General features: G+C 30.1%; 1 protein-coding gene across 2 annotated transcripts in view; it reads right to left on the bottom strand.

The window, feature by feature from the left end:
* LOC118185946 (uncharacterized) overlaps nucleotides 1-26,757 on the bottom strand; it is a 191,198-nt gene that overhangs the window by 41,166 nt on the left and 123,275 nt on the right. For both annotated transcript variants that reach the window (XM_085825795.1, XM_085825796.1), the window contains 15 exons: nucleotides 24,605-24,769; nucleotides 24,049-24,163; nucleotides 23,596-23,777; nucleotides 23,345-23,466; nucleotides 21,316-21,385; nucleotides 20,929-21,089; nucleotides 20,695-20,803; nucleotides 20,189-20,320; nucleotides 18,860-19,080; nucleotides 17,604-17,874; nucleotides 13,519-13,667; nucleotides 7,977-8,121; nucleotides 7,620-7,832; nucleotides 6,166-6,372; nucleotides 5,231-5,488 (listed from right to left, as the gene is read on the bottom strand). In XM_085825795.1, coding sequence (XP_085681921.1) covers nucleotides 5,231-5,488; nucleotides 6,166-6,372; nucleotides 7,620-7,832; nucleotides 7,977-8,121; nucleotides 13,519-13,667; nucleotides 17,604-17,874; nucleotides 18,860-19,080; nucleotides 20,189-20,320; nucleotides 20,695-20,803; nucleotides 20,929-21,089; nucleotides 21,316-21,385; nucleotides 23,345-23,466; nucleotides 23,596-23,777; nucleotides 24,049-24,163; nucleotides 24,605-24,769 — 2,520 coding nt within the window. The remainder of the gene's footprint in view (nucleotides 1-5,230; nucleotides 5,489-6,165; nucleotides 6,373-7,619; nucleotides 7,833-7,976; nucleotides 8,122-13,518; nucleotides 13,668-17,603; nucleotides 17,875-18,859; nucleotides 19,081-20,188; nucleotides 20,321-20,694; nucleotides 20,804-20,928; nucleotides 21,090-21,315; nucleotides 21,386-23,344; nucleotides 23,467-23,595; nucleotides 23,778-24,048; nucleotides 24,164-24,604; nucleotides 24,770-26,757) is intronic.

Raw genomic sequence — 26,757 nt, 5'->3', positions numbered from 1 at the left:
AGTATAGGAAACAAATTTTATTATATACAGATGAAAGCCACACTCAAATACTACTTTTCTACATAGTCACCATACAAATTAAGGCATTTATCGTAGCGATGTACGAGCTTGGAAATTCCTTTGTCGAAAAATTCGGCCGCCTGCGCCTTCAACCACTTCGTTACCTCTTCTTGCCTTCCATCTTGCACAAAACTTGTGGTAACCAAGCTTTTCGCTGATGATTTCGTGCAACAAACTTCGCAAAATTTGTGGAAAACTCAAAGAAAGTTCCGTTATTGTGAAATTTCGATTTTCACGGACTTTAGCATCGACTTTTTCGAGAAGTTCGGCGGTCACTATGCTGGGTCTCCCACTTCGATCTTCGTCGTGAACATTGGTTCGGCCATTTTGAAATCTTATGACCCACTGACGCACTCCACCTTCAGTGATAATGTTGTCCCCATACACTTCACGAAGCTGCCGATAGATTTCTATCGGTTTACAGTTTTTTGCAGTCAGAAACCTTATTACTGAGCGCACCTCGCAGCTCGCGGGATTTTCAATTAACGCAGACATTTCAAACCGTCACAGTATCTGAACGGAGCACAGCACGAACCTCTCACTAGCACGGCTAGATGCAGACTGAGCTGCGCAACGCTCTGACCCCAAGATGGCTGCGCTAGCCCCGCCCCTAGCGGACACAGACGGAAACGTAATCTACTTCCTGGATGGCCCTCGTATTTCCTGTGTTTTGAAAAGTCAACACCAAACTATTCTGGACAAACATGAGGCTTCAAGCTCAAATTCATACATCTGCTTTACCAAATACAGAAATAAAGATCATCACTAATCTGTTCCCCAAAAATCTGTGTATAGCATGTATGCATAGTGCAGATTAAAATCTAAGCATAACATTTTTATTCAAGACATGGTAATTTCATAACTAATTTCAAACAATTTGCATTACTTTGTAAATACAATGTGCATTTTCAAGGATTTTAGTAAATTTTATGGGACAATTTCACAATAAATAAACACGATGGCTGCTGATGTAACACATTACAGATTTCATAATACCACTTATGGATAGATCTTTGTTCCATACTATGATACATTACTCAGATTCCTTAAATTTTAATTTCCTTTATTTACTTAGAAATATAAATCTCATATGAAAATAAGGTACTTCTGTTATTGGCATTAGATTGAAAAATGTGTGTATGTATATACAAGGTGTTTATAAATGAATGGTGCAGTTTTAAAAATTAATAATAACCTTACTTGTGTAAAACCTAAACCGTAAGCATTGGCAACTGTCCCCGTTTCTCATGTTCTACCTGTTGTTTGCTTGTCATGCTTAACTGTGTGTTGAGATATTTGTAATCGCATTCTTACTGGTTAACGTATTTGAAACCATATATTGAAAAATTACTTGATAAATTTAAAATGTCTGATTGTAAAACAGCCCAAACTCCCATTGAACTAAAATCTACAGCAGCTGATTTTCAGAAAGGAAATGCATTTCATGGCCCATACAAAGAATTAATTGGATCTTTACTTTACTTAGCATATATCACATGGCCAGATATTATTTTTGCAGTAAATTGCTTGAGCCAACTGCAGGAGCATCCTACTGATGTTGCCTGGTGTGCTCTAAAAAGAATTCTTAGGTACTTGAAAAACACCTTAAATTTAAAATTGATATACAAAAAGGGTGATTTGGAAAGGGCAAACTTGTGTTTGTATGTAGATGCAGATTGGGGGGGGGGGAGAAGATACTCAAGATAGGAAATTAATTACTGGTTACTTTATAATGTTTTCAAACTGTCCTATTATGTGGTGCTGTAACAAGCAAAAGTGTATTGCACTTTCATCAACAGAAGTTGAAATAATTGCTCTATGTAAAGGTATTCAAGATGTTTTATGGATAAAAAATGTAGTAAATGAAATTTTCAGTGTTAAAAATGTTTATATTTTTGAGGATAACCAGTCATGTATCAAAAGTATTGTTAATGAAAACTTTTCGGGTAGGTTGAAACATATAGATATAAAATTAAAGTTCACTCGTAAGACTGTTAAGGAAAATAATATTAGAATTGAATATGTACAATCAGGTTTACAAATTGCAGATATGTTAACTAAGGCTTTGTCCAAAACAAAATTCTATGAACTGTTATCATTGAGCTGTTTAAAAATTGTGTAATTCTTTTATGTTTTGTATAATGTGCGATTAAGGGGGATTGTTGAGATATTTGTAATCGCATTCTTACTGGTTAAAAGGAAGTATAGCTTTCTGTCAAGTCCGATACATTCATTAGCTTTCAGCCAGGTCCGAGTTATTCTGAAACTTAATCTCCTTCTGTATGTTACTTTTGATTGGTTATTTATTGTGTCTTGTTTTTGATTTGTTAAACCATGATCTGTTATGAAGTTATATATATGACCTCTGTAACCGCTTATCCCTGCTTGTACTTACTTATCTGTGCTTGTAGCTAGTGTTTGTACGTACTTATTTCTGCTTGCATGTAACTATGTGTATCTCTGCATATCTCGGTAATAAATATTTGCTTTGCGAACCACGGCATTTTCTACGTTTAACACTGTGCAGCCACAGCGTCAGTTTCCAAAATGGTGCACCAATCAGAAATGGCTTTCTGTGTGTACTGTTTTGAGGTGTCCAGATGTGTGGTTTAAACGTAGCATGAGATTCATGCATGTTTTTGCGCGGTGTCCTGAGAGAATGTGCATGTTTTTGCGCGGTGTCCTGAGAGAATATGCATGTTTTTGCGCGGTGTCATGAGAGAATGTGAACAACCCATTTTTCTTCGAACAAGAAACTGTGATCGGCAACTCAAGAGATGTTAGAAACCTGGTTGTTGATCCTTGCTGAACACCAATTACAATGACTGGATTTTGCAAATGGACAGAGCTCTATCCCATTTTCACAAAAATGTTTGAAACCATCTTAAACATGTTTCCCACCAATGCTGGACTGGACGTGCTGCAACAGCAGACAACAACCTTCTCTACTGGCCACCCTGTTTACCGGATTTACCCCCATGTGATTCCTTTTTTGGGCGTTTGTTAAAGACCAGGTTTATAAAGCGCCAATGGCTGTGTCCCTTGAAGAAGTTTGTGGTCAGATAAAGCACGCAATGCAGACTATCACGGCAGACATGCTACACTGCGTAGAGAAAGAATCTGATTACCGTGTACATGTGTGTCATGTAACCAAGCAAGCACACTTGTGATTAATGCATCAAAAACTTGGTCAGTTGCCACTGATTATGCTGTAAGGTTTGCCCATATGAAATAATACATCGATTTAATTATTAATTTTTAAAACCGCTGCATTCATTTATAAACACCCTGTATATGCATGCATGCTATATCCATCCATGCGTGCATGTATACATTTCTGAACTCAGTCCCAATAACAGAAGAGTACTGAAAATAATTTTTGTTGAATCCACAAACAAATGAAATAATTTTCTGAAAATTAAAACAATGTTTTTTAATGCAATGATTTAATGCAAACATTTATCATCTAAAAATTTTGTTACTATGTTTGTTTGAATAGTTGCAGCAAAATTACAATTTCTCGCAGATGCCAAAAACAATACTGAGACAATAACGCGATATTTTTAGTGTTTGATCAGCTCTGAGATTACTTCATACCAAGATTTTGATATCAAGTAATATTGATACAATTAAATTGCAGAAAAAAAAATTTCATTTAAGTCACAGTGATTTATTTTCTATATTATACATAACTCAACAAAAATATTTAACGTATATTTCTCAGATTCCTTTGATCTTAACATTTATTTTCTTTATATTGCTTAAGAAATTACTTTTCATTAACGCCACAAAGCAAATGAAATACTTTATTGAAAAGTGAATGATTTTTTTTTTTAATCCAACAGCCTAACATTTACTAATTAAGCGTTTATATGGAATGGTCAATCCCATTTATCTATCCCATGGTCATTTATCCATCTCACCACTCAGATTGTTGCCCAGGGTGCACCAGAGAGGCAACATTATGTACACAACAAGGAGATAACTTCAGTTCAAAGTCCGTAAGATGGACTCTTCGGGACTTCAGCGATTCCGGATTAGGGGTTTTTCCGGATTATAGATCATCAATTTAAATCTGGTAAAATGGCATGCAGAAATTATACAATTAAAAATATGAAACTGTAATTTATGAAATAAAGAGCAATTATGATATAAAGAGTATCAAAATTTACGAAAAAAAGCTTAATATTTATTTGTTTACTTCATTAAACATTTCTTTCAATGTAAGTTGTTTAAGTTGCTTCGTTTTTTGTGCTAATACTTTCTCTTTAATTCTATAAACAGACAATTTCTTGTTCAGTTACAAAGTTTCCTGTTCAATTTTAGCATAACGAACCCTTTTTCTGTTATTCATTGCAAGTGGGGTGTTGGAATCCACAAAAAATTCAAAAAGTTCCTTTTTCTTTTTGCTTATGTCATATACAGTTGGCTTTCCAATGTCATACTCCTCGCATAATTTTGAGACGAATATGCTTTATTCATTTTTTGCAGCAATTCCACTTTTTGTTTGATGGACATCGAAACATGCTTTCGCTTTGTAGATCCTTTGGCAGCTCCAGAATTGGAAACTCTTTTTGGCTTAATCGAAAGTTCAAGCTTAATTTTTATAAAATTGCTCTAACAGTTTATAAAAAATAATAAGCCGGATCCAATTACAAGATTAAGGAACAGCGCAATCTGCAACATTAACTGAAATGCTTTAAAATCAGTAATGATAATTTTATCCAGGCAAAACGGCCGTTATACATTAAACGAGCATGCATAAAGCATACAAAAAAAAAAGTTTGTGGCTTTGAAGTCCGGATTATAGACCATTCCGAATAATGGACGTTCAAATTATGGACTTTGTACTGTACTATAAACTGCATGCTTTTTCAGGAATTTGAATTCAGGCCTGATAATACAGCACCCAGATAATCACTTTAATGATAAGGATGGCAAATTAAATGATAATTAATAAAACAAGTAAATGGTCTTTTAAAAAACCAAAATGTAATCAATGAAAAAATTCTGTATAAAAAAATACTATTCTGCTGCTGAAAACAGTATTTTCTAATTTATGAATGATTCAATGTACACAGATTTCAGCTTAAAGAAGAAGTTGAAAATTTTAAAGATTTAGTAATAAAAAATATCACATTTTACGGTTGAAGTAGACAACTTTTCTTACCTGCACATTAAGGAGGGATACTTGTTTTTCTAAATTCTTCTTAGCTTCTTCTTCCTCATCGAGCTGTTCTTGGAGGTTCTCCTTCTCATTTTCAAGCTGCCTCAAACGAGAATTTAGTGCAAGCTTTTGTCGTGTTTCTTCTTGAAGAAGATCTTGTGCCTCTGCTAACTGACCTTCTAAAACTGCAGCTTGCTTTGTAGCAGCAGTTGCTTTTGTGTCAAGCTCTTCTAATTGAGCTGAAACTGAATCCAATTCAGTCTAAAACACAAAAGAAACATAATTAGTTTAAAAGCATCATTAATAACCACAAACAATTAAAATCATTAATTACGTTTATTTGCGAATTATGTATAGCAATTTTATTTGTGAATTAAGTATAGCAATTTTATTTGTGAATTAAGTATAGCAATAGCTATGCACTTGAACTCATGCTTATGAAATGTTAACAAAAATTTTATTACTTAAAAGGTACAGTTTTGCCTTTTTTTTTTTTTTTTTTTTTTTTTTACTGATTTTCATATTTTATTCAAAGTTGTTAACACACAATCCAACCAATTTCTACAATTAAAACATATATTACAAATTAACTGAACAAAAGAGGGCTTTAGATTTAAAATCACCACACTTTCAGTTGTTTGAAAATTCAGTTGTCTTATAGGCATATAATAAATATATTCCCGACAGGTGGATAAAAAAAGTAAAGTTTATGGACTGAATTTAATATAACATGCCACACCTTTAAATTCATTTTAACAATGAGTAAAATATAAATATTTGTTACAAGAAATGGTTTTCAAAATGCATCACAAATTTTATACCAAATCTTGTATCCTTAAATTATTATTATCAGAGCAATAAAATTAAAAATTCTTCACTTCTGTGTTAATGTTATTGCAAAAATCTATTTTTGTCTCAAAGATGACAAGAACAAATACCTGAAGTTTTTGGACTTTTTCAATATTATCGGCTCTGCTTTTTTCAGCATCCGATAATTTTGCTCCCAATTCTTGTAATTGCAATTCTAACTGCTTCCTCTTTCTTTCAGAATCTTGTCTAGCAGCTGACAAAGCATTCACTTCATTTGTTAGCTCTGCCTTTTCTGCTTCCAGATGGGCTTTAGCTTTCTCAAGTGATCCTTTAGCCTGAAAATATTCACATAATTATACACTATTTATTAAATATTAAATCAATTTAAAAAATACATGAAGTTTTAAAATTCAATACTTTAATGGTACATTTACATGAATTATGTCACTACAATTAATTATACATATAATCAACATTCTCTTAGAATGCAAAATAAGGTTTTCCTCTAAAAATAATTGTTTTATATTATTCTATACAACACATATCACATATGTACATTAAATAACGTGAGGAATAAGGGTAAACAAATGCTATCTTCCCCCCCCCCCATAAAGAAAAACAAAATCAGGCTATTGGGCTAATTCACTATTATTTGAAGTTTATAAGACAAACACTTATAAATTAGATGCTGAATTTATATTTAGCAGATCATAACAAATTTTAAAATATATGTAATGTAAATCAGGAATAAAAATAATAAAGCAAAAAGAGCTGATCATTTTAAATAACAGTCAAAAACAATCTACATTTTAGCCAGAATTTACCTGTGTAGGTTAAATAATTCATGAATTTTGAGGAGACAAGATAGGCTGAAATCCCCCCTTCTCACAAGAAATGAATTTATAATTGAATAGTTTAAACTGAATAGTTCAACAAAGAGCAAAAAAGGATCTTATCACAAATATTCAAGCAGCCACAAATTTTCCCATAAAATTTTAAGTTAATAATTTATTATAGAATTTTCAAAACTGAATGCACGTTTCAGAAGCTTTTTACAATTAAAAAAAGGGGGGAGCCTCGGAGTTTTTGGCTTTAGAGCTTGATTTGAGTAATTTTTAAGTATGAAGAGTGATTTTATTCAAATCTATTCTGATTTAAAGAAAATAACAGAAAAAAAGTTACTTATTGTTCAACAGAAATTTTAATTTTACTTCTCAGATAAATTTAGTTTTCAAGTGATAAATTTCTATAATAGCATTCATTCTAAATGATGAATTTTAAAGAACCGAAGTTTGACTGCATGACAAAAATTTTCCTAGCAAAATACCTTTATCAGAACAGAAAAGAACTTTTATAGCAATACACACAGTGCTTAGCTATGTGCTAGAGTACAGAAACAAGCTACATAAATATACTGTATTACGCCTCTTATTTAAACAATTTAGGGAAATGAAATTTAGTTGCATAATATCAACCCCATTCATCAAGACAGTTTGTCTATCCAAAATTGTAAAGGATTTCTACAGCCATTCAAAACAATAAAACATGCAAGATTATTAAAATAAGAAACAAAAAATTTTACCTTCTTCACTATATCAAGTTGTTCATTAAGATTTTCTATTGCAAGGTTATGTTTCTGTCTTAAATCAGCAATCTGGGCTTCATGCGATTGAGTTTCCTCTTCAAGCGTCTTTTTTAGCATAGCTAATTCTTGCTCTCTCTTTGTTCTCAAATCTTCCTGTGCATGGGTATTTTCTGCAGAATCGAGAAGTTCATTTCTAAGTGCCTCCAGTTCCTACAAATAGGAAAAAAGTGTTTAAATATTTATATTTCATAATTAGTCACTTTTAGGCTGAGTAAGAATTTTTACTTAAACCTATTGTAATTAGTAAATTAAATTTAATGATTATTCTGTGAAAAACAGCTTACAAACACTTACTTCATTTAAATCTCTCTTCTGTTTCTCCACTTTCGCTCGAGTCTGTCGTTCAGAATCTAAATCTTCTTGAAGCTCAGAAAGCTGACTTTCTATTTCTCGTAAACTTTTCAGAGCTTGTGCTTTTCCTGCAGCTTCTTCATCACACCTGACAAGTAACTACAGTTTAGTTGGGGAAATGTTACAAGATATAAAACTGAAATAATCAAATATTCATGAATGCTCCATTTTCCATTTAGTTTCCCTTAGTTAATACATTTCATTTCCTTGATATTAAAATAATCTTAAAAACTGAAACTAAAGCTCTGAGGTAAGAACAGAGGTGTAATTTCAAAACAAGTGTATCTGTGTGTTATTTATATTTCCAGATAATTAATTATCAAACTATATTTTAAGTTAATGTGCTCCACTTTTTTATTATTATTGTTACCTGCATAAATTTATCCCTTAAACATTATACGCAACTTTATATTATTATCATTTGATTATATGGCAAACAAAATTTATCTTGCATGCAAAATAATAAATCTTACATAAACAAAAGTTTAGGAATTTTTAAATTAAGATTATAAATTCTACAGTTGCACAGTATGCGGAGATATTAATTAAATAATCAAGAAAAAATAAAAATGGGAGGATTAACAGTCTAACGGGAACTACATACATTAAAAACTGATACAAATTTTAAAAATTCAATAAAATAACACAATAAAAACAATATAACAAATTACTAAAATTATTTCTTTTTACCTTTTTCAAGGAGCAGCCAAAGAACTTTCAACAAAGCCACATTTCTGAATTATATTTGGATGATTATAAATTTTTAAAACAATAAAAGAAAATGCCAAATAAAAATTAATTTAATTAAATTCTGTTGAAAGCATAATGTATTTTTTTTAATTACTCATCAGGATATAATCTGCTCTGGCATGACCCTAAAACAATCGACCAGAATCAACCGAGCCTCTGTGTACAACCGGGGATACGGATAGTGCTACCGAGAGGTGGGTAAACCACTATAAAGAAGAACTAGAAAAAGACATGAAAAGCCCTATAAAAATAAAGAATTCTCAAAGTAAGAAATCAGAAAAACCATTGTGTAAATTAAAAGCAGTACACTAAATAAATTGTGACAAAAGAAAAAGCAAAACTCTTATAAAAAAGCTTTGTAAATCAAAAGGTTTTTATTGTAAATCAAAAGTAAATATATTTCAGGTCAAAATTTTTTGTACAAATAATTTTATTTTAGAGAAAATTTACTAAAAGTATCATAAGTAAGATTTTAATAATAATTTACCCAGAAAAATTTCCCAACTAAGGAAAAAACAAAAATAAATAAATAAACGGCTTATACCTTAAAATGGGGAAAAATTAAAACAAGCACTATGCCTAAAACAGACAAAAATTAAAATCGAAACTTTAACAGATAATTTTAATTAAATTAATCTTTGGTATTTCCTTTTGATTTATTTCAAGAATTTATAACCATCCAGATATAATTCAGAAACATGGTTGGTTCCACTGGGAAATTCCTCAGCTGCTCCTTGAAAAAGACAAACAATTTTCAATGATTTGTTATATTATTTTTATTATCTTATTTTATTGAAGTGTTTTGTATTTGCTTCAATTTTGATGTATGTACTTCCAGTTAGATTGTTAACCCCCTTTGTTGATTATTTCTCTCCCCCTTGATTATATACACAGTTGAACTCGCTTATAACAAGTGCAAATGGACAGTGATATTTGCTCATTATAGCCCAATGCTTGCAAAAAAAGTGTCCGTGGGGGAAAAACATAAAAATTCATACATACTCACTATATTCTATATACTTACTTTATTTATTTTTGTATTTCTATACAGTACAAAAGAATATGGTTAATTTGCTTTGCTATATTACTTTTATTTTTCTTGCGTTATTGTTCTTCAGAGGAGACTCATGGCCCGAAAAACATCGTCATTTGCACTCCTGGCTTCGAAAAAAATCTGGAGCTTTTCTGCACACTCAAAAGCCATCAAGTATGCTGGGGACAGTTTGGCCTTAAATTCTTCAAATTTATCATTATCATCGTGACTTTCATTATTTTTTCATCTGCTTCAGCTTGAATTTCAGCTATAACATCCTGGGGAGTAACCGTTTTGGAATAACTGATAGCATTGGTGTTCAACAGATACAAAATTTTCAAATTCTTCTCTACTCATTTCCAATTTTTTTAAGTTGGACTTCTTCCTCAGTGATTTGCTCCACTTCAGAAATGTCCAATCCAGCCTTATGGAAGTGAATTGGTAATGCATGTTAATGTAACGTTTTTTCATGCATTGTTCATTAAATGTATTCTTTGAGTACATTTACATTAGCATTTGAAGCTGTCCCTATTTTTTCTCTTCCACCAGGAAGCATCAAAGTGCTTGCGAAAGTTTAATTTAAAACTTCTTATCACACCTTGGTCCATAGGCTGGATAACACTTTTAGAATTCAGTGGTAAAAGTTTGTTTTAAGTCTAGTGGTTTTGGGATGCACTTTACAATTATCAACTAAAAGGAGAATTTTACATTTCTCTTTCCTCAGTTGCCTCTACCATTTTGAAAATAATTCTGTGAAAATGTCCAGTGTCATCTAGGCTTTCTTGCTGTTATCATAGAGGAAACTTTTACATGCTTAAAAACACCTTAGTGAAGAAGGTTTTTAGAACCAAGAGTTTCTTCAAGATATCCATTTCACTGGCATTATAAATGTCATCTTCTATGTATCCTTCTCTGATGACTTGCCACTTTTTACTCATCCATGTCATGACATCTGTGATGTTTGCAATCTGCTTTATCACAAATTTTTCCAAAGGTTATCTCATGTTTACCCTTGAATCAATCAAACCACGCATTTCAACATGCAAATGCAGAACAGTCAAACTGTTCAGCAAATTTTTCTGCTTAAAAAATTGGATCACTCACAGAAAAATCTGCACTACGTTGCACCTTCATCCAAATCTTCTTTAGCACATTTCTTCAAATGTTTACAGTAATTCTTATTTTGATCGAATGCAGTTATTAATTTTTCCTTGTTCTTTAATGCATTGAAACAGTACAAGATAAATGATATTTTAGGAGATTTTGGAATTTTTTATGTCCTCCTCCTGTAAAATCCTTACTTTTCCATCAACAGGAAAAATTTTATCTTTCAACACTGCAAGATAAAATTTGATGAGTGCTTCTTATGAATGCAGATCACAGAATGACCTCCCTACCAATTCTACGCAGAGTAAACTAGTAAACTAATGTGAAATCAACAACCTCTGTCGTCTCCTCAAGGTCATAGTGAGAAGTCCTCACACGTACACTCCACAAGATGAAAACGGCCACCATCAAGTGTTCGCACGATTATGACTCATTACTAACTTTTGGCTGACTTCAAAATGTTAAGGGAATTTTTCCAAGAAAGAATTAGCTGAGCTGAAAAAGTGAAAGTTAATAGAAATTTTATGAATAAAAAAAAATATTGCTTGCAATAACTGGGGTTTGCTCGTTAAAAGTGAGTTATGCTCCCAAGACTTAACATTATACCCAACCAGTATTTCCTATTTCCTCATTAAATCAGAGTTCTCGTTAAAACATGGTTTGTTATACATGAGTTGTACTGTATATATAGAAGAATACATATAAATATTTATTTAAATTGCTTTCTAGCTTGTTTTACAAATTAAACACAAAATGTATAAAAAGTGTTGGTATATGCCAAAACATGAATAAAAGTAATTTTGTATATTCATAAACTAAAACTAAATGCCTAACACCTGAATAAAAGGTTGAGTGCATCCCCACTCCTCGAAACTGTAAAATTCCTCCTTGGAGAAAATATATATAAAATCCCATAATATATATGTGTGTGCATGTAAACTATGAAAAATACGATGGATTTTCTCTGTGCGAACACGCAACCTATAATTAAGTTTCTGCAATTTCAGGATCTTCCCCTAGACCAGTACTTTCAAGAACATTCTGGCATGTGATATAACAGCTAGTATAAATACAGAGTTCGTGCCACTTTTCGTCAGACTGCTTTCTTCTACTGCTGCTACCAGATCTTTGCTGCTGCTTTTCCCATCTATCTTCCCTTTGTTAGAACAGTTATGACATAGAAGGTTTAAATTTAATCTTACTTAGTTTAAATCACTATTGATTATGTAATTCGGAGAATTTCATCTAAAGGAAATATGACCTGTGATGAGAATTGAATAAAGATGCGAAACCTTAAAAGCTAGAGCCTTCTTTGTCGTCATTTTGCCGCCTCCTACTCATTTGTCATTCCTGTGCTTACCTACCAAAATATTATACAGTACAAAGTCCATAATCCGGACTCATCGGGACTTTGGCGATTCCGGATTAGGGGCTTTTCCGAATTATAGATCATTCAATTTAAATCTGGTAAGATGGCATGCAGAAATTATATAATTAAAAATATGATACCGTAGTTTATGAAATAAAGAGCAATTATGATCTACAGGATACCAAATTTTACAAAAATAAGCTTAATATTTATTTGTTTACTTTATTAAACATTTTTCTCAACACACGCATGCGTAAAGCATACAATACACATAGTCGAAATTAGAAAATTGCAACCAGAAAACTATTTGATGTGTATTCAGGAAATTGATTTAAATCATATCAAAGACAGAGTATATGGAGATGAAATACATTTAGTAAAGAATTATAAGCCAAATAAAATAAAAACATCTGCCCTGAAGATGACGATAGTGCTGACAGATCAACTTCCAGTTCATTGCACCGCATGGCTCACACCCCCCCTTCGCAGAGCAGCAGTGTGAAATTGATAAACTGATTTTGGAATGGTTAGAAAAACAAATCATTAAGCCAAGCTGTTCTGATTACGCAAGTAATATCCTGCTAAATAGAAAAAAAAGTGGTTCATTTATACTATGTTTGGACTTAAATGACACTTAAAACATGGTGAATCCCTTTCCAAATGTTTAATTGCCCCCATGCTCGCGTTTCTGTTGATGGTTCTGTTGATCCTTGATTATGTAATCAGTGGGATACCGGATCATAGTAGTAACAAAATTATTTTGTATGGGTGTAAAACTATTTCTGAATTCAAAGAGAAATTTAAAATTCATGAGAAAATCCACGTTCCATATACGAAGAATAAGGGTTATTCAAGTACTAACACACAAAATAAAGCATGCGCTATACCTAATAAGAGTAAAGAACTAAGGTGTTATGACTGTGGAAGTATAGCGCACGTAAATGTATGCGCATTCTTTAAACGCATACAAAAAAAAAAAGTTTTGCTGCCTTGAGGTCCGGATTATAGATCATTCTGGATAATGGACATCTGGATTATGGGCTTTGTATTGTACATATATATGTGTGTGTGTGTGTGTGTGTACACCTATATAGGATTTTCTTAAATGAAAATGTAATTGTTTCTTACTTACAGATGGGGACAGGAATTGAACAGAAAATTAAACTAAGGCAATTTATGTAAAATAATTTTCATTAATTTATATTTTAATATAAAAATATTAAAACCTCAAGAGTGACTGATTTAATTCTTCCTCCTTTCTTGCTAACTGTTGATGCAATTCTTCTACTTCAATTTTCTTTTCATTTAATTGTTCTTTCACATCATTTAGTTCAGTTTCAATACGCCTTTTAACCCTTTCCAATTCTTGCCGTGCCTAGAATTATATGTACCAATATATTAATTCAAATATTTAGAATAATATACAGCAGAAAAATATCCATGAAGTTCAGGTAAATTTCAAATCTCACGTTTAGAAGATATATAAGAAAAAATCATGAAAAAAATCAACAAAACATATGGCAAATTATCAAACTTTATCAACACTGAAATTTTAATAATAATCTGAGATACTGATAAATACTAGAATAGATTACTAATCAAAAATCACAAAGCATTTAGATACTTGTGACAGAAATGGTCATAAGTAGAGTGAACTTTTACATTGCATTTTACTGTAGTCATAAAGTTTTAAAAAGTACATATATGATTTTTAGCTATACTGTATAATATCATGATAAAAAAATCTACAGCCTCCTTCAAACCCTTCCAAAATAATAATAATAAAGTCTGAAATGTTTCAGATTTTAAAGTACGTCCAAAAGGGCATTTTTTTAACATTTTGTGCGATACATTTATTTATTAAATATCATGTTCTTCGCATTTGAACCATAAAATTCAACAGCAACAACATTGCAAAATAGTTTTAAAATCTTTAGAATTTTCAACACAGAGACTCACGTGCTGGAGATAAAAATGTTTTTTTCTGTACAACGTTGCTATTGCTCGCTTTGAAATCCTTGAGTTTGTTAATCAAAAATTCATTAAAGTTTTACAAAATAGGAAATCGTTAATACAAAATTTGGTCTTCCACATGCCCATATTCGCAGGAGGATTATGCCATTCAAAATTTGATGGCTCTATGTACCATTGTTTTGTCAAATTGCGAAAAATATACATACATTTATGCAGATTTTTCATTATTTAATATCTTTACAACACAAGGCAATAATACTTTGTGGCAACAGTTTGAAAATTGAATCGCCGTTTGTAATGAATCCACACAAAATTGCAAAATGAAAACAATAGTCCTTCAGGGACTAAGCCCCTTTGGACAAAAAAAAAAAAAAAAGAAAAGAAAAGAAAGAAAAGAAAGAAAGAAAGAAAGAAAGAGAGCTATTGAGTTTTTAAAAGCTTATAGAAACTATACCTAACCAAATCTTGGTGACTAATTTCTTTGAAACAGATTTTTAAAATAACTAAATTTATTTGTATCTTATAAATGTAAATAATTACTAAATTTATTTGTATCTCCTTTTCAAGTTCATTTTATTATTTTGAGATTAATATATATTTTTTCAAACTCAAATTAAAATTATTTATACGTCTCAGGTAAAAAAAATAAGCCACTCATTACTGCACATATTTATTTTTTACTTAAAATATGCTTTTCATAATAATATTTCAATATAAAAGATCTGATTTTTAACAAAGCTTGTTTTCTCTTTTTAACAGCTTAACCAAATTTAATTTTTCTAGATAATGACTGATACTGAATATCCATTCTAAAAAAATAGTTTACTACATAACAATATTAAACATTAATCTTCAATTCACAACTGGTATTTAATTGTTGTTGATTCCAATGAAAACTAAGGTTTTACTGTTAGTAGTACAGTAATGTAAGTGAAAATGCTTTACTTAATTTTGCTTCTTATAATAGTGATTACTTAAGAGGGGGGGAATAATTGTTCTTAGAGAGCAAACATTATTAACACATTGCCTGTCATAACTCTGATGAAATTTTAATTTACTAACATAAACACATATTATAAAAAAGCATATCTGTAATAAACTCTTGGGATGTACACTTGTTATATGACATGAAACATTACCACTTGTTTTTATCAATTTAAATTTTTGCCAATAAATCACACGATATAATATTCTGTATCTGAATAGTATAGAAAGATATAGTATTTATTGAGATATCACAAAAGAAGTGAAAGCTGTATGTATGCATGTATGTTGCTTACATTGCAGAAAAACAACAACACCTACAGCCACTGAATTCTAAGAACACATAGTCCTTCACCTTAATATGCGCCCACCAAAGCCCAAATTTTGAATTTTCATTTATTTATTTCATATTTTGAATGAATTTATGAGTTTGGTTCTAAGTAACAAACTAAGTGATTTTACATAATATAGTTTTTCAGAACTGCACTCTTTAATCTGACTGAAAATGCATTTAAAATCATGAGATGGCTGAATAGAAATATTAAATTTTTTATGAAATTACACTAGATGAACTCATTAAAATCATTATCTACTTCTTCTTTTTCTTATATAATTGCTAATGTAGGCAGCTAGCCATGCAAGCAACTAGTAATGTGCATATAAAATGCAGAATTAGAAAAGTGCTATACAATATGATAACTAAGATTGCTTGATTCTACATTTTGTTAAATGTTTCAAAATTCTGAAGAATAAAAACAACTTCTAAATTATTCCACATATCATCAAAAACATGAAGCATCAGACTGTTAAAATCACAATATTGTAAAATTAACAGGGTTTCCACTGAAATTTAAAGGAATCGGACCAAATGAAATGAAGTTTTAAGATTGCATGAGTTATCAAATAATTTTATATATTTATTACAGAATACAATGCACTAAGAACATTTTTATAAAGATTTAGCTTACTCATTACTGGGAAGCAAATGAAAAAAATAGATATAAGTAATATATAATTAAAACATTAAATATTGGCAGGGTTTTTAAAAGAACTATCCAATTCTGGAAAAAATATTTATTCTCAAAAAAGAACTTGTAGCAATACACCATCTCTATTATTAAAGAATGGAAAATCTGTAGCTCACATGTAATTCTCCACTCAAACATTTGCATCTTGCAGCCAGAATTTTGAGTTTGTTCATTCATTTATAGTCTTGCACAAACTTGATGAAATTTTGATGAAAAAACTCAGTAATTTATAAAGAAAATGTTGTTACTACACAAAGTGTAAGATAGTCATACTTCAAATTTCATCAATAAACTTAACAATGATGTTTGAAAAAAAGTGTTGCCATTCAACAAAGCACAAGTTATTTAATTTTTCTTCCCTATTTAATCTGCCTGCTATTAGTTAAACCAAGTGATTAAAACGCAATAAATGCAGTTTTGCAACTTTGTTGTTACTAATTACTAGCTGGACTAGAAAAATTACAACAGCTGCACTCATTAAACCATTATGCATTCCCCCCCTTTTATTATAACCTCCAGGTGGCTGTCCAAGAGACTAGCTCGTTAATTTTAAAATCTGGAGTTTCAAAACAAATGCAGCCTAAAATTAACACTCCACTGAAAAAGGTATTTCATTAATATAGTTATTTATTGCACTATTTGCCTTTCAGGAAAAATTTAACTTCTTAAACAGACGGATTAAAAAATAGTTACATTTTTAAAGAGAAACATGAAAAATAGTTCGTGAACAAGGGAAGAAAAGAATTATAAATTTCAAAAATTACATCAGATAAGAGATCTATAAAATATTTTCTTCAATAAAATAAAGATGCAATGCAATAAAATAAGGTACTTCTTCATTTGTCTCTTTTCAGAGAGGCAATTTTTATTTAATGTACAAGGTGGCCTAAAAGTCCGTTAACATTTGAAAATTCAATAATTCACAAGATAATTTAGGTAGAGAAGTAAAAATTGACATACATCCTTGAAATGACATGGGGTTTTATTGAAAGAAAAAGGAAAAAAAAAAGGGGGGAATGCCAACATGTGGTGCTAGACTTTTCAGGATTTCCCAAGTGAATGCAAATCCTGTTAAGCTGAATGAATGAATTGTTAAAAAAAAAAAAAAAAATGGGGATACATAAAAACATTTTGCACAACAATAGTAAGAAATTACTATGTCAATACATTTAAAATTCCCGAGAAAAAAATGCAAAATTCAATGAGTCAAACAAATAATTAAATATCAATAGGCAAATTTAAAATACTTCCAAAACTACTTCTAAGATAAATCTAAAATATACTTCTTAAAATACTTTTCTGAAACTTTAAATAAATACACATACTTGCTGCTCTTTGCGATGCCTTTCTTCAAGATCTACAATAGTAGCTTCTTGTTTGGCTTTTAGTTTACTCAAATGCTTTGATTTTTCCTCCTCTTCTGCCAAAGCTTGAGAAACTTCTCCTAATCTTTCCTCCAGTGTCTTTTTCTCTTTTATGACCTTTTGATTACTGTCCTCCAAAACCGCATAATCTTCTTCAATTTTCTTAATTTTAGAATCTAAATTTACTTTTTCTAACTGCAGTTTTTGACGAGCAGCTTCTTCTTCTTCCAACCTAGCATAGGTGAGGGGGAAAGAATTTTAAAATACAGATCATTAGAATTAATAATTTTGTTCATGCAGTACTACTGAAACAAAATGCTTCTGTTTCATTCAAGAAAAGTATTTTAAAGATGATATAAACCGGAACATTCAATGAAACAATACCTATCATGTTATTAAAAAAAAAAAAAAAAACTGGTCAACTTCAACTAGTATTAGCTTACATAGCATGTGCTACTTCTGGGATATTCTGGGACATATTTCTAAATATTATATTTAGAAATATATCCCAGAATAATAAACACAAGATCTTTCGAGACAATGCCTATTTGAATACAATTTTTAATAACATATTTATATTTTAAGATGATAAAAAAGTTAAAAAGAAAATTTATAAACATTTGTGCAAAGCAACAAATTTTTCGAAGTAATTATCTGGTGACAATGACTATCTTCAGGTTCTGATGGTGATCCTCAGTCAGTCTGCTTCTACATGATACCTGCATTGCCTTCCATAAAGGAAAAGCTATATTCGTGTATGCAAAAATGGATATATTTTTTTCTGCTGAAGTCAAAAAATGATAATGTTGCAGTGCTTTCATTACGGAAAATAATCATATTTTCAGTTTATTCTGAACAGCCTTACTCAACGAGTGAGCTTTTTTCCTCTCTCCATCAAATACAGTGCTTTATAATGCAAAATCTATATTCAGATATATATATTTCCATCCAAACATAGATGGCCATGGGTCTCCAGTTGGTCACCTCTGTTATACAGTATAAATCTAATTCACAAAATTATCAGAACATTAAGTAATTTTTTTATGAAAATAACCAATAAAAAACATAAAAAGCAATATGTTTTAATGAATTTATATCTAAAAAAATTGCACATTTCTTACATTTCATAGTCAGATATATCTTCATAATGGATATGATATATCAATAATCTTCTGTTAATGCATTAGAAATAATAAAATACTGAATAATAAGCTTACTGTTCTTCTAAATCTTGAATGTTCAACTGTAATTTTTTCTTTTCGGCAGTCAGGTTTTGATTTCTTTCTTCCTCCTCTTCAATTCTTGCCTCCAAATCATGCAGAATTTCTTCTAATTCTTGTTTACGTGCAGCTAGCCTTAGTCGCATTTCTTCAGCTTCGGCACATAGTTCAGTTTCAGCCTGAAGTTGCTCAGCCAAAGTATTTTTTTCTTCAACAACCTAAGAGTAACAATAATAAATATCAATAAAAAAAATTATCTCCTTGTAAATTCCCAGATTTGATATGTGAATTTTAAAAAAAAAAAAAAAAAAAAAAAACCCTTTTTTTTTTAATCTGCACAATGATAACAAAACAAAATGTTTAACAATATAATCAACTTGAAGATATGTAACAGTGGTTCTCAAAGCAATGGTAAAAAAAAAGTTCAGAACTCTTTTCCTTACTGCATAAAATTATATAAATTTACATGCAATATTGTATTGGAATAACTCATAATTATCTATTAAATGTTGATCTTTGCTTATTATTAGTTTTTTATTACACATTTTCTTCTGAAAATCTTCCCCTTCCCAGAGTAACTGAACATATGTGGATTGGGACATGGCTAGTACAAAAGATGGTATTAGCCAGCAAAATTTTTAGAATTTAGTGAAGTAACAAGCATCAAAATTTAGAAGTGGTAAAATTTTTTGAATTCAGGAGAGGCATTACGCAGCAAACATTTTTGGATTCAGTAAGGTGCAAGACAGCAGAATGTAAGATCTACAGAGACTGACTGCACTGAGAAGCAAAACTGCCTAGTGCCAGTCGCTGGAATGCGATGAACTACAATTACATGTACACGCAGCACACACTACAGTAAATCAGAACTAGATGCATATGGATCACAAAAAGTTTAAAAGTTCAGGAAACCTATATAACAAATATTTTCACTCCCTGTGACAACACCTCAAAAGTTATTTAGTGGAACTTATATATATTCAAAATATGCCATGAATTTCGGTCTTGACGAGTCTTCGACCTGAAGGTCTTTACTCCTCAATTATTTCCCCTACTGGGGCAGTCTTAGTACGCGTAAAAATTTTCCTTAAAGTAGGAGCTTATTAACTTCCTGATGAAGAGAGGGAAGGCGAGCGTGTCGCCATCTATTGACGATGGTATTAAATAGTGTCTTGGAGCTTAGTGAGCAGGACATCTATAATAAAGGTTTCAGCAAATTATTTGTTCAAAATATAAAATTACAGTGAACGTTTATGTAATTTAAAATTAGTTTGAAAAAATTGAAATAAAATGTATAAAAGCACAGATTTTACACAAATTAAATACCTTTTGCAATTTCTTTTCCAGGTCAACTGCTTCCTGCTCCACTTTCTCCATTTTTTCTTTCACTTGCCGCAGTTCATCTTCTTTTTCAATTAACTTTTCTTCTTGTTTAGTAACTTGCAATAATGGTTTTACCTAAGCGATCATCAGTATTCAGATTTCATGAAAACATTTACAAAAGTAATTCATATAATACAAGCTATGAATAATACAATTAACATCTGAAATTTAATAAATTTACTAAAAATACACAAAACATTACCTCTTCTCCATAAACAAAAAAATTATTTACGCATCATTACAATTATTATTTATTTTAAGAACTATTATCAAATTAAATAGTTAACTTTCTTAGATTTAAATTTAGGTTTAGATATCAAATTATTAATTTGAAGGAATGAAAAAAAAATTATTCTCAATGTGTAAATGATCACTATCAGTCTAAATGATAATATTCTTTAGATACAAAATCCAAATAACACAATATAAAAGCACAACAAATAAAATACCTTAGTATATAATCTCCACCATGGCCAGTTACGCAGTTTCAAATAAGCAGAACAATTTCTCTGAATAATACGAATAGCACTAAGTTGCTGTAACCTTTTTTGATAATTTCTGTATGGAAAATTTTAAATATTTATAAACAATTAAGTATTTTTATAATGTTACATCATTTACTTGGTAATATTCACTTTTCTTTATATATATATATATATATATATATATATAAAACCACTAACCTGCGTGCAATCAAACCTCGGCAGCATGCCTGGAACTGCACGATCAATTCAGATATTTTCATGTCTCTCTCTTCCTCCAAATGTGCTAAAACACCAGCACGGAAGAAAATTTTGCTTTGGCCAATTCGATACAGGTTGGGATCCAGATCCAAAGCATTAATCTAATAAAAAAAAATTACCATTCTTTCATAAGTAAAAAAAAAAAAATACCTTTTATTATTAAAATTACCTTATTCTTTTACAAGTTAATTAAATAAATATTGTTGTGTATACAAAGCACCTATATTTATTTTTAGAGTAAACACATAACTACAATTTGCATTAGCATGATATTTAAATACATGTCTTTAATTATATGACTGAGACTGCAAGAATTCATTTACATACCATTTTTTCACAAGCTAATTTTCCATCCATAAATCCTTTAGGAATAACATTAGGTGTCAATAATTCATACCTGTAAGTAATATGAATACATTTGAAAAAAACAACAACAGTGATTCAAGATTTAAACAAAATTGATCTGCTTCATCATTTTCTCCATTAAATGAAATAAATCTGCATGTACATATCAGAAACTTTTGTCCACTTCAAATGAATGAGAAAAATGTTAACTTTTTATAAATATATATAAATCTATATTTTATAAATCCTCATGCATCATCACTTAACACCACTGATCTAAAACTGGCAGCCTGCAGGCCGCATACAACCCCCAAAGCAATTTTATGTGGCAAATGAAGACATTTCAAAGCCCCCAAAAGCAATTTTATGTGGCAAAAGAAGACATTTATATCATGTATTCGTTGCAAAGACTTCAAGATCTTAGTTATTTGAAGTTCGAGTTTACATTATTTTCATTACCATTAAAAACGAACTTGAATAACGCATCAGAAATTCTACAAATCGATAATTAATTTGCAGTGTGATATAAATCTTATTCAAAATTAACTTTAATTGCTTCTACTGGAGGGAGAAAAAGACTCAATTATGAATTTTTGCTTAAAAGCACTTTCTTTGTCTGGGAATACATTTATAAGCAAACAGTTATTCCTCCCCCCAATTCAAACTTAAAAAGAAAAGAATATGATTGACAATTTATGATGAAAATTATTTCTAGCAACTTCGATCCAAAGTTATTAACTTTGTATGATTTGAAACACTATGAAGTATCCAGCTATGGCAAAAAAATAAAAAAGATTAGAATAGAAATATATGTATTTTTATTTATTCGTAAAAGAAAAATTTCATTATTTATTCTTTTGTCTCACTTGGACAATTTTCTCTGAAAACTTAGAATTTAGAAAGAATTCAGCTAGTACAACTGAAATTTAGAAAGTGTTCATAATTTGTTTATTTTTAATTTAAATTAAAGTGAGTTATTTAATACTTTATTAAACACCACAGAATTATTTGGAAGAAATGTCAGTCTAAGTATTCAATATTTAGCTGTCAATATATTATTTGGATTACAAAGTGTAACTGACAAAAATGTCTTGCAGATACCAAACTTTAGATTTCAGATAAGGAATAAAAATTTTGAATTTTCTTCTTATGCAATATTATTATTATTGTTTATGTGCATTTTATAAGCATTTAGTAAGCTTAACAAATCATTAAAATTTGTTTAAAATATTTTTATCTTGTCAATAGTTTTTTTCATTTTGTTACAATGTCAGCATCTTAATCTTATAAGCTATCAAAATCTGCCTTTTAAAATCAAAATGAGTTCGCATTTAGCACCTGTTTTTCAGGCACTCTCTATTTTTTCATTGATTACCTGTTATCCTTCACAGACTCAGCAATCAAAAACATTGGTAAGTAAGATTTTTAAGAAAGAAAGCATAAAAACAGCAGCTGACAAAATTGCAATGAAAGAGATCAGCAATTCTAAGGTACACTTAAGAAATATGATAACAATAAAATGCCTGGACAATGGTCTAAAAGTTTACATTTTATCATTTTCAGCAATCCTAATAATTTTAACTTACACTAAATAAAAAGTTAGGATAAGTAATTTTTAAATTAAATGGGCCATTTTTTGTAGAGCTTCAATTTAAGATTTATTGGATTATGGCAAAGCATATTAAGGTTATATGTCTAAGGCAAAGTATGTTCTTGTGCAGGAGATTTTAAAGGAACTTGGTTTACATTCATATTACATATGGGAAAAGCCATGAAAAAAACCTATACAGCCAACAGTAGAAGTCTAATAGTCAGGAACAGAATCTAAGCTGAACTACTAATGTTCAACAGCCTTATGTATCCAGCCACTTTGAGTTTCAAAAATTAACAAGTAAAGAAAAACACAACAAAAAAAACAAAAAAAATCCATATGTGTAGGTAAATGATTACAAATTGCAAGCATGCACCAGTTTACATAAAAGAATTGTTCGTTTTAAATATAGAAGCATACCTCTGTCTAAATTCTTGGAACAGTATGCGATTTGGAAAACCTTGTCGACATATACGGATGCCTTCCAAAACACCATTACACCTTAATTGATCTAAAACTAATGGTGCGTCTATTTTTCCAGCCTAGAATTTCAGAGATAATAATACAAATTACATAAAAAAATTATATTCATGTAAACAAAAGTATTTTACATGATGCTTTAAATCCAATATAACACAAATACATATTTAGAAAACCTGTATAAATATTACCTTCTTCTCATGGTTAGGAATAATACATCGCACAAAATTAGGATTTGTATTGCGAAGAGTCACCATCAGTTTTGATAACTGTTCTTTGTAAAGCTGACTTACAGTTCGGAACATTCCTTTCCTTGTTCTTGCACCAAATGTTGTATCTCCTAAAGTTGCAACTCCCATACCAACAATATCCGCTGTAGTAAATAAAATAAAAAAGTTTAACTATATACACAACTTGCAGGCTGTCATTAAGAAATTATATGAACAAAAATAATGCTTTAGTAAGTTACAAATAATTTCAATACAGGATATTCATTTTCATATTTATCAATAAATTCAAACTAAGCAATATTTTAAAAGTTACTAAATTCATTGCCAATAAACATACTTATATTATTAATAAAATAACAGTGGCATAAAATAAACAAAAGAGTATAAGTAAATTATGCAGCTGAAAAAACTCACCATCTTTCCAAATTTGAACTACAAATGGGTCTTGAGATGTTTGCAATAAAGATACAACATTGTCATTCAAAGGATCCATATTTTTCATGAGCCACTGCTTAGCCAAATAATTTACCTAAATTGATACAATACATCAAGGTTACAGAATAGTATAAAAATTTGCATATGTTCTTTGAATTAAAATCATTAATTACATGTTTCTGAAATGGCATATAGTTGTTTTGAATGCACTCTTTTAGGCAACTATAATTAGTAGAAAGACAACAGTGTGTTAATCAGATACATATACGTTCTGATATGACACACATTCACCTAGAGTGACACAACATGTTTTTCCTTAAAAAAAGTTCTTTTATAAATACCATTTTTTAAGTAAATTTAAAAAAAAAAAAAAAAAACTTTTATTTTTGAAACTGCTTTAATGAGCAGTACGATTCTGAGAGAAAGGGTTTATATACAAATTTCTACATAAAATAATCTAAAGCCTTAAAATATTTAAAACAAATCATATATCTGATAACTTTAGAAGAAATAAAGAAAAAACTGTATTACTTACTTTTCCAGCATAATGAATTATACTAAGATCACAATTGCCTCTGAAATCAGATTTTACAAATTTGGGATGCATTGCATGAGCAGTTTCAAGTTTATCAACAAAAGTTCTATCCGTAGCTTTCGGAAACCAGCATTCTTCATCCAGTAATGCTAAAATTCCCATAGGCTACAGGGAGGAGGAAAAGAGATAAATTTAATAACAAGAAGGGATTTATTTATTTATTATTTAAGAAGTTTTAAAAATTGCAGTTATTTACTAAATAAAAGTTGATTATGATTTTACTTATCTATAGTAATTCCCTGACTTATGTTAATTTGCAGTTATGTCAGTGTGCAAAAGTTGTAACATTCAAACAAGGACTTTAAAAAACATTTCTTCTTTCCTCAACTAGTATTTATTGCATTCAGAGAATAATTACATGATTAGTTTAGTCACTTGTTTAGCACTATTACTTTTCCTATTTTATCCTTAAAACAGATTTGAAATGAAAACTAAATGCACCAGTAACAAATGTAAAAATGAAAATCTGTAAAATAATTTGTTTGCATGAAGAAAAGAAAACTATATCAGCAATAGCTCAGGATCTAAAACAAACCAACTCCTACAATGAATATGACTATGAAGGATAAAGTTGGTATTGTTGAAAGAAAGCAAGAAAGGTATGATAATGTTAAAATGAACAAACATTATGGACACATGAGGCCTGACTAAGTTTTGAAATGTAGAAATTGCTGTTTCAATGGCTTCAGGATCTTACAGCTTGGTCTTAACATAAAAAATTGAAAAAGAAAGCTGGCATCATGGATAGAGGGAGAGCATGTAAAGCTACTGCTAGATGTAAAATTAGGCAAAGCAACAACCTTCTGGGTTTGATATATATTTTGACTAAGACTATATATCAATATCAAGGGCAAACAGGTGCAGATCCCTCATCATCAGGAGAAAAGATTTCTAGATGGTTCAAATCAACGAACTCAAAGGAGAGACAGCAAGTACAGATATGCTGCATATAAAAAGCATTATGACCATACAATATGCTCTAGACATGTTTGTGAGATACTGATAATACCATCAAGATAACATCTTAGACTACCCAGACTACCTTCAGCCTTCAACAATGGATGGTAAAAATTAACAGTAAACAGCATTTCTCTTTACTGTCATTTACCACCAGTACAAACTTTCTCACTATACATAGCTACCAGATGACATTTTTTTTATTCGAGAAATGTTACAATTCAGTTTGTTTCTATATTCTTTTATTTAATTTCCATAATTTTATATTTTGTATTTGACCACATACTGCTAAATGATGCTTAGTGCAGAAACAAACATACACATACAATAATACTAAAAATTGCAGTTTCTTATGAACTTATATTTAAGCAATTCAAAAGTCAACTTACATGACAGTTTACAAAACAAATTAATTACATAATCAAAGGATTACTGTACTTTAAATCAGATTAGGATGAAATTCATGAAAAATCTAAGAAATGTTTGGTTTTTATAATATGACTACTTCTACAGCATAAAAATATCATCTTATGAACAGAAATTTTAGCAAATCATATTTCACACATAGAAATTAAAATTCCTCTCACACTTGCATTTTTGTTTTTCAGGTTGAATACAAAGCCTCGCCAGAAACTCATACTCTCATATTTATAATCTTAAAAACTTTGGTTCCATTTCAAAAGGTTTTTTCATAACACATTTTTCAAAAGTTCTAATCTCAGCTTGAAATATATCAATACATTATTTTCTTCCAGATTCTAAATATTTTCAATAACCAAGCAAGCAATACTTCAGAAAAGCTCACTTCTCAATTCTATGCTTGATACATGTGATGGAAAACAGCATAAAATAATGAGGTTACGTAGTACTTTTTTAATACAAACAGCATAAAAGACAGTTCCGCTTCTGCAAAACAAGCTTCCATACACAATGTACACAGCTCAAAATAATTAGCATATAATGCAAATATATCATAATATCATAGTAAATGTAAGAACAATATCCTTATGAACATGTTTGACCACAGATTGATAAGCACAGTGCTGAATGTAACAAAAATAAGTATACTCCAGGTTATGCATATTATCCATCGAAATAATTCAAAAATTAAATGTTAGAGAAAATAAAATTTTAGG

The sequence above is a fragment of the Stegodyphus dumicola genome, chromosome 10 (assembly GCF_044657685.1).
Source record: "Stegodyphus dumicola isolate Sdum_Otavi_A_Nest chromosome 10, ASM4465768v1".
Classification (NCBI taxonomy): domain Eukaryota; kingdom Metazoa; phylum Arthropoda; class Arachnida; order Araneae; family Eresidae; genus Stegodyphus; species Stegodyphus dumicola.
This window is presented reverse-complemented; position numbering and strand designations above follow the sequence as displayed.